This window comes from Amphiura filiformis, chromosome 6 (genome assembly GCF_039555335.1).
Source record: "Amphiura filiformis chromosome 6, Afil_fr2py, whole genome shotgun sequence".
Classification (NCBI taxonomy): Eukaryota; Metazoa; Echinodermata; class Ophiuroidea; order Amphilepidida; family Amphiuridae; genus Amphiura; species Amphiura filiformis.
The window spans coordinates 16,781,734-16,794,777 of record NC_092633.1 but is presented as its reverse complement, the minus strand read 5'-3'; the positions used below and the strand labels follow the sequence as shown (position 1 = coordinate 16,794,777).

The window sequence follows — 13,044 nt, the reverse complement described above, 5'->3', positions numbered from 1 at the left end:
CCCCTAGAATACCAATTTGAAACAGTGAAGTCAGTAAGGATTTGATATATATGTGTGCATGTGATCTATGTATGATGACGTCAATTTGATGTCAATATCCCATGTGTGATCAATTAGCACAGTTATGTGACATCATAATGACATCATACCAGCAAGTGAGCTCAGCATGCATAAATATATAATTGTCCCTAATGATTTGCTACCTGATCAAATAAAATGAGAACAATGTTGCCAAAATAAAAAAATTTAAAAAAAAGAAAAGAAAAAAGAAAGTCCATGTTATAGTTCAAACATTGGATATTAAAGAAAAAACATCCAAGATTTGGCTGGTAAATCAGCTTACAACTATTGCAACATTATCCTCATTAGTGCTTGATCAGATCACAGTTACTGTGTGCAATGAATCATAGATGATCATGAAATCACTACCACTAACATCCATGTACCACATATATCAAAGCAAAAAATCTATGCAAACATTTCCCTGCTCCCGAGTCATTTTTGAGGTTAATCAACCTATGTAAATAGCATCATTTAGTATTGTTTCAGAAAAGGAAAATGACTTAATATTACATTTAATGTTGCTCTTTTCATTACACCCAATGACAGTCAAAATGATCTCATTATTTCACCAAATGGAAGAAAATTATATTTGATAAAGATTTTGCTAGGATCGAAAGCTCACATCACTAACTATATTCAGGCACCTAAAAACAAAATTTGTTGATAACAAGGCACTTTGTTTCAACATTTTATTGTTATCACTCAAACCTGCTTTTTAAAACCTTTATCTTTTTTGTTTCTAATAGCCTTAGTATTCAGGTCTTTACTCTTGCTGCTTAAAGAGGCACACAATTGGGTATGCTGAGCAGAGGAAACTACGACAACTACGGTAACTAGCTCTACTAGATACTTAATGACTAAGAAATGCATGAAGAAGCTGCTAATGTAAGTACATTTACAAAAAATGACCTTACTTTAAAAAAAATATTTAAAAAAAACCACCAAAAACAGAACCAAGAGAAATAAACATAGAGATCATGATATTGGTCACTTGATGCATAATAAGAATGTGTCTGCTATTTGGTAGCGTGAAATACAAATGCAAATTTATATTTCAAAGTTTTGAAAAGAAAATGATTTGACTATTAGTTTCTGAATCAAAATAACCCCTGATTGATGTAGAATATATTGTTATGACAAATTTCAATTGTGTCTATTCCCAAAAAGTGCCTCGGGTTGCCTATAAATAAATCATACAGGTTAGGCACATAGGGTCTTCACACTGATATCAAATACTGAAGAGCCTCAGCAAATATAACTTGAACCCTGGACATACACTGTGTGCTTCAGTCAAATGTTAATCAATTCATATTTCTGAATGGCTATTGCACATCATATAGGCCAAGGCAAATGTTAAAGGGGCATTTCGTGATCCACAGCCTCATCCCCCACTTTTCTCAAAAAGTTGAGATTTTTATATCACTGGAAACCTCTGGCTACATAATGTTTATGTACAAAATATTTCTTGCAGATTAATTTGTTTTGCAAAGATATCGTGAAATTTGAATTTCGTTCTGGTGCACCAGAACGAAATTACAACGCATTGTCTATGGAGCAGTGTAATACACATAATCATGCATAACTCGCAAACGCAAAATCGGAATCAACTGAAGTTTTGGGAATAGGCTTTTTTCGTGGATATGTACTGAAAAATGTTATAAAAAGAGGATGCTAGGATCACGAAACACTCCTTTAAGTAAAATAGGTCACAATCAAATTTGACCGATATCAATTATAGAACAGCTTGAACAAATACAAAATTGGATAAACAGGGTGCTCCAGAAACAATTTTTGAATTGCTATTTCATATTATATAGACCAAGGCAAACTGATTATGTTGAATGTTACTAGTCGCATTGAAATTTGACCCATATCGAGCACGGAACAGCTGGAGCACATACACCAGATTCAACCCTGGATATATAGGGTGCTCCGTATTACATATTTGCATAATGTCTAATGTAATTAATATTCCGGTCTATATCAAGCTACAAGAGTTTGAGCAAATACAATAAACTTGATCCCCAGATATATAGGATGCTCCAGTGACATCAATAAATGGCTTTGACAAATCAATCAGGTCTGAAGATCTTACTACATCCCGTAAAATCACAAGAGAAAATTGATTTGCTATATTATGTTCCCAACAGTTGCCAAGTACATAAAACTACATCCTATGGAATCAACGCTGCCCTACAATCCGAGATGAACATAGAGCTCAATAAAATGTCTGACAAAACTAGCAATTTCCTGAAAACTAATACAAACTAGAATAGTTTTGTACAAAGAAAAAAACAAAGTCTGCAAATCTGGATTGACACTACAAATTTAGATGCCTGTCCAGTATCACAAGTAAAAAGGAAAAAATCAAGCTTCTGAATGCAACTGCTTCCATAGGTGTATTTCTTAGTTTAAATGTACCATACATGAGTATTCATGAATGCAAGAATGAGTTGGCTCTGGGGCGGCTTAAGGGATCCTGCTCCCTCCTATATGACTGTGATACTCATCACATGATAATTGATGACATTCAATAGTTTGGCTCCTTCTATTTTTAAAGTGATCCTGTTCTGTATCACATTAACAATGTGTTTGTTGTTATAATTGTAAATATATAATATTCATATACCATTTAGCAGATATTGCATAAATAAGGAAAATGTATTTTCAGTTGTTTTAAAAATGAACTATGGTGAGCATGCATGCAGACATGCCCTTTTGCTTATAAAAACTTTCTGTAAGATAATGGCAGCTAGTTATTTTGATGTTCGTATAAATAGTAATTATCAATTTAACTACTTCCCATCTACTCTAGTTACCTCATTCAATATGCCCAATTCCACAAGAAAACCATAATTATCCACCTTCAGTTTTTTAGGAATTATAATTACGAGCCCTTAACCCATGGCAGATTTATTATCGCTATACATCTTACGTCAGTTGAACATTCCCTAGTCCTGACCTTGTAAAGTTTAGTTACCTCGGTATAAATTTCATAATAACATCAGTAAATTTGACTTCCTCAACCCAACTATGCCAAGGGTAACAAAGACAACGATGATAACTAACTAACTGATACAGGTTTCACTACAAGCTAGTGTAGTCAGTGAGACAGCCAATTTCAATAAAAGCAAAATGGAACAACCAGTCCCAAGGTTAGCCATTATTCACCACAGATGTAGACGACACATTCCTGATGGGAATCTTGGCACTCACTGGAAGCATTGCACACTTCAACGATTACACGGTGTGCATATGAACAACTAAATTTCCTAACATACTTGTTCACACTAACTCAAATTAAGTATTTTGTTCATTTTGGGGTGAACAGGAAATGTTGCAGTAACTCCCGTAAGGCTGGAAGTAAAACTGCAAGTTTCTCCTCTGAATAGGTAATCTTAATTATGCACTCCATATCTCTATCCTTTCCCCGTAAGAATCCGAAAGTAATGCAACATTTGTTGTGAATATTTCTTGCCAACATTTTACTCATACCCAAGTAGTTCATTTCAACCACATGCCCAGAGCTGCGTCATAAAATGTGGGCTAAATGATGCCGGTAAACCCTACAGCTAACATAAAGACATCGCAGTGTTGAATTCAATAGGCTTTTCTAAGTAAGTATCAGTTCTGACCGTAAGTAAACTATTGGTAGTTATTACACTATGACTGCTCAAAGGTATACGTGGTATAGCTTCCTTCTGCCTAATACTTATACAGAAACTCCTTTATAATTACATTCAATATAATTGTTTAGTCCTATATTCCTAGTACAATTCTTACAGTTCACACGCATTTACACATACACACCTCAGAAGTGAAGCGCAAGTCATTCATTTGTAGGGGTGCACCAAGTCTGATTGCGTAATCACTGGCCATTTTATCACAATCTTCAATGGGATTTTAAAAACTTTTCACTTTGAATGGGGGTATGTGCCCCCTGTACCCCTATGACTAAGCAGTTTTCCCAATCCAACAGGAGATATGTGTTTACACACATTTATGTGAATTTCAAGTTTCTAAGTCAATCCCTGTAATATTTCATACATGCCAGTTTGCTAACAGGCTTACTTGAGTGGACTGGTAGCCCCTATTAGCATGCTAAGTGTTTTAACATGTTTTTAGCCCCACTTGCACAGAATGGAGCCATTTTAGCAAGTGGTGATATCCATGTTTCGGCGGTGTACGACTATGTGTGTTACCTCACTCATAGGGGTTTCTTTCTGGTATATCCCAGGTTGGATCGGTAAAACAAGTGCCCACATGCAAGCACAAATATATTCAAAATACAAGCTCACTATACACAAAGCAGCACACCTCTGAACAATCTATACACATTCACATGTGCGTGCACATGTATACAAACAGCCGCTTACGCACGCATACACACAGCAGCCCACATTAAGTCACACAGCTTCAACAGATAACATCCCTGTAACATTGATTTGATAACCTCTTTAAAGTATCACTTGACATCTGAAGTATAGGACATACAATTTGTCAAACTTATTAAAATCCCTGAAACAGCTGACACTTGGTGTCAAAACAAACTGCTACAGAGCAGTGCCTATTCTGATTGTTCAACCAAGATACAGCCCTTTGTGTTTAACTATGGTCGACAGTTGGTAGAGTAATATCAAATATGAGATTGCAGAATACATGATCGCATTATACTTTGCATTACAATCTTGCCAGCTCTAAATTCATTCCATCACTGGAAGGTCATCATCAAAGTGTTAATTGACAGGCAATCCTGCTCCATTTGGAATGCTGAATTATGGGATACATTGTTAACTTTAACCCTTTAGCAGCTACAAGCAGTTGTACATCTGACCTAACATATGATGTTGCATCATCAACATAATAATAATCTGGATATCTGTGAATTTTCCCCTTTATAATGTGAATACAAAGTCTGTGCATGTGTGATTACACATCACAGAAACAGGCAAAAAACATCTTGTAGCTTCAAAGCATTTTGAAACAAGAGTTTTCAAGCATTAGTTAAGTGAAATACTCCCCCATGTAAAGTATCCAAAAAGTAGTTATTTTTTGCCTAGCATCTGTATACACAAATAAGCTCATGACTTATAGCAACACATAGTCACATCTACAAATAAATCATGGTAGTCGGTCGTTGCCATGTAATGGTGTGTCATGTAACACCTACCTGCATTGTGCTTGGCGAGATATTTGTCACGGTATTGCTTCTTTCGGCGACCAAACCACGTACACGACGCTTGCTGCTCTTTCTTGGCTCTCTCTATGGCAAGACACGCTACTCTCCTGCAAGTCAAATTTGGGGTAAAATTGTTCACATTAACTTAGGATGGTAGTTATGATAGAAGGTCCGTTCAAACTACGCTGCACTTGCATTGTGGTGCGATGCGTTCCCGATATATCAATTACTTTTTGCCACTACTCAACGCAACTCGCCGTATTTCCAAGTTAAAATGTATTTAACTTTATTAATTACGATACTGCAATGCAGTATTTTGCAGTACAATGGAGTGCAGCAACGCACCGCAATTGCGGCGTAGTATGGATGAACCTTAAGATAAACTAAAGAAGGTATGTATATGAACTGATAAGTCATAACAAGGACAATGTTGACCAAGTTTCACATTCGAATATGTCTCAATATTTGTATATCCATCATTTCGGACATTGTAAGTCACATTATAATAAACTAATATATCCACCTGCAACCTACAAAATGTCAGTGCCAAAATGTCAACAACAAAAAAGAGATTTCCAAACAATGACCTCAAGTTTACTTAATCAGTTCATTATATATATATCTTTTAGTTCTTGTTTAATTTTTTTTTATTTGTACATCCATTATAAGATTGTTTTCATTGCTTCTTTTGAGAAGTATAATAGGCAGTCAGCATAGACATTTTCAAATCAACATCGGAAATGTTCAGAAAACAGATGCAACACAGTGTACACGAGTGCCCCGTACACTAGCATAAATTCTCATTCAGCGCTCGCCAGTAAGTGCTGCGTCCAACAGCTGCGTAATGATATGGGATATTATTATAAATTATGCTGGGTCATCATAAACAAACACCAGAGCTGTCCTCAAAAAACTTTGATTTTAAAAGGTCTGTTCTCAGCATTCATTAGTATCTGACATCCCTACATTCTTGTTCATATGCGCATTGTTAAACCTAAAATATACACTGAACTGCTTATTCCCCTTATTTTTCAATTTTCATAATATTGTATACAGTACTTGAAACCTCTACTGTATTGTTTTGATAATACAAAAGAAACAGAAAAGTGTGATGTTATTTGAAAGTCAATCTTTGCCTTGATATTACATGATAAATACAACAAGGATTGTGCACTGGCTGCCACTTGCAGTGCCCTCCATCATGTAACAGTGATCGTAGGTGCCTGCAGAGTATTTTGCGTTTGCGCATGAAAGACTTGAATACGAGACCCAATATTGACTGATCAGTGATGTTTGGGAAGAAGGTCTATTCACCGATCGCACAGTCATCTCAAAACGAGGTTCTACCTGCAAAGGGCGTGATGTGTATGCATACGCCTGTCAAACGCATGCTTTAAGTACCGAGCATGCTTTGAAAAAGCCTTATGGTGCATTGCTAGAAAGAGGCGATAAACAAAAATGCTAATTTTGAGCATGCAATTGCAGGAAGAACCTTGTTTTGGTAGCAAGATGGCAGATCTATGCAAAGAGCGAAATGGATTCTAATTCACATCCTTGCAGTCCAAACTCAACCCAATAGGACTACAATACCCCAATTAAGGCTACCATATCACATAGGTTTGATATCTCATGTACAACCATGACCTACCACTCCTGAAGCTCAGGTGATGGAATCAATCCTGCTGTTCCATTCAATGGCTCGCCTTCTTTACGTGCTTGCCACCAATTGTGATCATCTTTACTTATTATTTGCAAGATGTCACCACACTTGAACACCAGGCCGGCTTGCTGACAAGGTATCAAGTCATCTTGTGTTGGGCTGTAATCAAATTGCGCCCTCACATAAATCTACAATAAAGACAAAAAAAGTGGGTGTTAATTTCATGATATGTAACTCAATCTTAGCTATCATGTTGGGAAAATGTGAGTATGCCAAACCTGCACGCATTGTACTAGAATTGATGGTGCTTTCCTTGTTTTTGCATTTTTCATTTGAAAATATTACATTTCAAATATTTCACAAAATTCATTATTTGTTCACATTTTGGCATTACTTATAACTTTGAAATGAATGAATCATACACAGAAGAAGATTACAATAAAAATATGCACAGTTCATTTGTATGCAGAAAGCAGGTTATCCCATATTGCAATATCATCATCTTTGATATGAATAATTCATTTTCATATAAAGTCTCACCTTTCATATTTGTACATAACCCCTCAAAAGCACAAGTAAATAAAAGGAATATGTCAAATATGTAATTTATTTATGCTCTTTTTATCCATTCTCTACATTATACCACACGTGATGGAATTTGGCATGCCATCACCAGAAACATTCTGTGAAAATAATGCACCTATAATTCCTGAAGCTCGCTTATAGAAATCTTATTAGTAAATACCACCATACACCTGCCAGCTAACATTGAGACATAAGGCCAACCTTGACATCTCAAAGCACTTTCTTCTTATTCAATGGCTTCCCCCTTCATCCTTCTTGTTCATAAATTGTATCTCCTAAATTCCCCTTTTCAGATATACATCATGATCTTATTTCTCCAGTAGTTCTTGCTTTATTTAGTTTTTGTTTAGTTGGGGTCCTCCATTGGGAGAGTAAACAATTTTGAATTGACATGTTGTCAAAAGAGCAATGCTAAGGTTTATATAATAATGCTTAAATGTTCACATGACCTTGATATTAAAATCACCCACTTCCGAAGCTGTCGTACCCAGTAATATATTCCTTTATACTGACCAAAACATGCCTGTGAGCGCTTATGTTACAGAATGAATATTGCGTCAATATATTTTGTGTTAACTTAATACTATTTTCATCAGCTGACATTTAGTGTAACATAAACTGTTATGTTCCTACAGACATAATATGACAGAATGAGTGAGAAGTCATGCCTGTGAGAGGCCGGTCAGTCAGTAGGTTGACTTGTTTGCTCACTTGAACCAAAGATGTAGACAAATATCTAGAACGAACAAAATATTGCCTAGTTCATCTAATTTTATGTGTTACTTTGTACTTTGCACATAATATCATGAGAGGTCGCTTGTTATGATTGGCAGAATTGGATCTATGTGGTATTCGGTCGGTTGGCACAACGTCACTTGGGATAGATCCCTTTATCGTATTGTTTTTGCCAGGATTTGGCTGTTCCATCTTGCCATCTGACACTAAGGGGACGCTTACTGTTGCACTCAATGGGGGGAATTAACAAACCTTGTCATAAAATAAATACCTCTTGGTGATACAATTGCAAAAGTGCCGATACTTTATCAGGGAAATCAAATTCCAAAAATTACAACAACAAACAAAAAACACAAATTGGTATTTTTTGTGCAGAGAAAATTGACTGAAACTGAAAAGCTTGTGCAAACTGATAGGGATTTTGCGTGCATGTCCCCTATGACAAACTTGAGCAATGGGTAAGTGCAATAGATGGAACAACCCTGACTGAGAGAATAGTGATCAAATGATAAACTGTTTCCATATCAAAAACATTTTGTCAGTTTCATTTAAGCTTTCAATGATGATGTGGAAATGATGGGTGATTTGATGATGACAAAAGCAACTATGATTGATTAGTGTAATATTATTTGTGGCATCTCTTTGATTCTGTGATATCATCAAGTGCAGGCATCCAATATTAAAATCATAAGTGTTCCCTAGTATACAGGTGCATCCTCAAGAAACAAAATATTGTCAGTGCCTTAAAATCATTCATGTCGATAAAAAAACATCCTCTAGTAAGCAAAGACAAACTTGTCTACTCAACTGGACAGTACTGAACAACCTTTTATAGCCCCATCTTGTTTCACATATCAGTAATCAATATAAGTTATGACTAATTATAAGACTAATTGAATATGTTTACTGACCATAATACTTGGCTTTTCATTGGAAACTCTCACCAAGATTAGTCAAGGAATAATTTTCTACTTCAATACTCAATTTAATTAAAATAACTGCATTAGGGTCAGACTTAAAAGCGTTGGTTAAATTTTTAATGGAAAAAGAATGACCCTAAAACAATGTTTATTAAAGATCAATGCATATACCAGGCTCTAACCAGCATCAGAATACCACAAAAAAATCAATTTTTAACTGGTCATGTTGATCTTTAAAAGCTAATATTCAGTAAAACACTGAAACATCTAGAGGGAAATTTATCAAGTTTATCAAAATTTGAAAATATGATTTTCTCCTCGTCCTCTTGGAAAATGTTTCCATATTAGTTTGCTCTGCATTGTAGGCAATATACTGGGGTGTCGCACTGTCGCTCTAATATATAAGTGTTATACATGTGGGACTTAGTAAAGATAGGGTAAAAGGGTTGATTTCCAGTCTTGAAATTTAGGGTCCATTTTTGGATATATCAACACTTAGGGCCTGTTTTTTTTAGCCTTAAGCACTCAAGTTGAAGCTGAAGTTTTGCCGCTTAAGTTGACCAAATTAGGATATTAAATGTTTACAGTTGCGCCATCCAGAGCAGTAAATTTAAGGTCTGTTGTAAGGGTTGATCAACCAGCACTTTTATATTTGAGTGACCCCTGGTGCGATATTATTTATCATTCCCTATTTGCAGAGATGTCAACAAGTCATTTTTTGCAAGTCAAGTCCAAGTCACAAGTCCTTTTGTCCAAGTCCCAAGTAAGTCAAGTCATTTTGAAAAAGTTGCAAGTCAAGTCAAGTCACAAGTCATCAAATCACAAGTCAAGTCACAAGTAAGTCACAATTTGTCACAAGTCACTACAAGTCTATTCACCAGTTGGTCATGGTGTGATTTGTTGATGGGTATTCAATATGCGGAAATCAAATTGAGTTTCGGAGTACAGTAGGCCTACTAACAAAGTCTGATGCACTAATCACTATAATAGTGAAGCTTATTATAATTGTATACAATGGTCACATTGGTAGTTCAAAAACAAGTTAATTCAACTCAATTTGTTTTTGCCAAGTTTTGTGTTTCATATTTGTAGAAAAAAATATGAATTATTTAATATGAATATGTTTTCCCTTTCCCAACCTCAGACCTGCGTTGGTGACAAGTCATTTTTGTCACGTCCAAGTCCAAGTCCAAGTCATTTTGTCTAAGTCACAAGTAAGTCAAGTCATTTTGCAAAAGTTGCAAGTCAAGTCACAAGTCCTCAAAATAGTGACTCGAGTCAAGACTCAAGTCCAAGTCACACGACTCAAGTCTACATCTCTGCCTATTTGATAAAAATTTGCTCCTCCTATAAAATATTATACTTAAACCTCTGGAGAGACCTGTTCTACTGCGATGAAAGAGTCATCAATAAAAAAATAAAAATAAACACAGTCAAGCTTACCTCGCACGGCTGTGGCGCACTGCGATAACTGGGCACTATTTTAAATGTGATACTCCCTCGTAGTTCTCGTAACATATTCTGTAACGATTCTACTGTTTGATTGGCTACTGAGACACCGTTGATTTCACGGATCTCATCGCCTAGGTGTAGTGTAGCTTGCCGATGAATCATGCCCCCATGCATGATTCTGGCAACGATGCAACGCCTATCATCATTCATCTTCAGTGTGATACCCTGAAACAAACAAGAAAATAATATTGTATGTAAGAAATACAAGCAAAAATGTTCACATGCAAAAGAGCTACAAGAGGATTTGCTTATAGCTTAATAATTTTCAGTAGAGCACTTCATAAATGATTGTTTGGATTATATTACCGTATTCTCTCTAACGAATGCCCCTGGAGCGTTGCATTTTCAACAAAAAAAAGAGGGCGTTAATTAAAGGTCTTTTTTACACTGAAAATGATAGAACGTTCTGTCTGTGTTGCGGTGCTCCACAAAAAAAGGAATTTCTACAAATGCTGTAAAAACGGTCGTTACACACATGGATATCACGAAAAACCCTGATCGCATGTTCGAAAATACGGGTACTGTATGGTATTTTCCCCATTTATAGACAAGTTTGGTTGAAAAAAAATGGTGGTGATGCGTTTATTAGAGGGAGCATTAACAAAAGAGAATATGGTAGATTAGATAATGCTTGTGTAATGTGTCTTTGTATTCAGAATAAACTAGTAAAATATTGACTATTGAGTAAAATTTCTCCAATGCTCCAAATCCGAAGACTAACCATTGCAAATCATTTGATACAAGTTAAAACATTAATATCGTTTGGTACATAGTATGGAATGTTTTGTAATTCAATTTGGCTATGAACATTTGTCTGCTTCCTTCTTATTTGGCAATTCCAGTTACAATCCATACACCCACTATGGAAGACATGATCTTAATCTTCTGCAGAGGGAGTGTGAATTTCAAATGGGGTTATCTGAATGGGTGACTCCATTTGAAATCTACACCCTCTTGTCATGTCTTCCACAGGGGGTGTATGGATTTCAACTGGAATAGTCCATTGCAGACCAGAGGAAATGTCAACAGCTCTGACCTGACAATAATTTAAAAGGCTTGCAAGTTGTGTCAATCTTGAAAGTGACCAGAGACGGAAAGAGACTACTCCATTGAGTACTCCTTGGTCCCACTCTCAGACATATTGAAGATGTGCCAAAGTGACCACCGTATGAACAGCTTGATTAAGGTATCACAAGACAAGTACATGGCAAACATTGAAAAACCACTAACATGTTTTATTAACGGAAGCATTATTGGAACTTTCACCATAAAAGTATTCTAGTAGGTCATGTAAAACTGTGTAAAGGTTTATTTTTTTACCCTTTTGATAAATTACAATCACAGATGAAAGACTCAATCACTAGATTATTTCTTCAGTTTGCACTGGATTATGATAAGATATGAAAAGGCCTGTTTCTCAGTTTTGATTTGGTAAAGATTATGTTATTTCTTGATTTCATTAGTCTGGTAGTCTAGATTATGATTAAAGAGGAAGGGGCCTCTCGCAAATTGCTATGCAAAACTTTACACAACAAAAACAAGACTGCATGCAGCATTGGGAACTAGATCAATTGTGAATTAAGCACTTCATTCCAGTCACTGTTATTGTATTAGTTCTCTATTCAAAGGTTCAGAAATGGTAAGTTTTCTTATCTTGACCGAAGGGGGAAACATGTATCGGACGGACTATTCTATCTCCATTACACTTAACAGGCTGGCAACTTTACTCAAAAAGTCAGATCAACCAAATAAACTAATGAATACTCTAACATGTGCAGATGATTGACCGAAGCTGGAATGCAAGACATTTCAATTGCTCCATCAGCAGTAGACTGAATCTGTCGCATAATTACGCTCAAAATAACACTCTAGCTTGCTCTGCAAACCTGTCATAGCTAGTACACGATTCCCAAACACACAATGTCCGTACTGTAGCTCATATTTCCATCTTTACTAAAAACACACTGACTGTCTCCATATGTAGATGACTGTGGCGTCGGGTCTGCCTTTGATTCTGCCCGGGTTGCAAGGAAACAAGGGGGGATGGCCTCAAGACAACAGATTCACAGACATTTAGCGATTCCACAGACACATCATCATATCCATAGAGACATAGGATCCATGTGTTTATCCATGTGAGCCAACTAACAAACTTGTCAACACACTGGCCTGTATCATCCAGCTATTCTTAATATCTGTATTTAAGGTGAACCCGACTAGTTCAGACACATTAAGGGAAATATATAGTTGGACACTTTATAGCCCTTTTCTGTTACGACAAAATGCTTGTGTTTTCATTTCACCATCAAGATTTTCAGCTTAAGTTGGGGCTTTACACTTCTTGACATCTCGACACTGCAGCACACTTACTATGACGAAATTGCTGCTGA

General features: G+C 36.1%; 1 protein-coding gene across 1 annotated transcript in view; it reads right to left on the bottom strand.

Moving 5' to 3' along the window:
* Positions 1-13,044, bottom strand: part of LOC140155073 (peripheral plasma membrane protein CASK-like) — a 277,597-nt gene that overhangs the window by 21,041 nt on the left and 243,512 nt on the right. Inside the window, 3 exon segments of the mRNA XM_072177760.1 lie at positions 5,234-5,349; positions 6,891-7,090; positions 10,586-10,819. Coding sequence (XP_072033861.1) covers positions 5,234-5,349; positions 6,891-7,090; positions 10,586-10,819 — 550 coding nt within the window.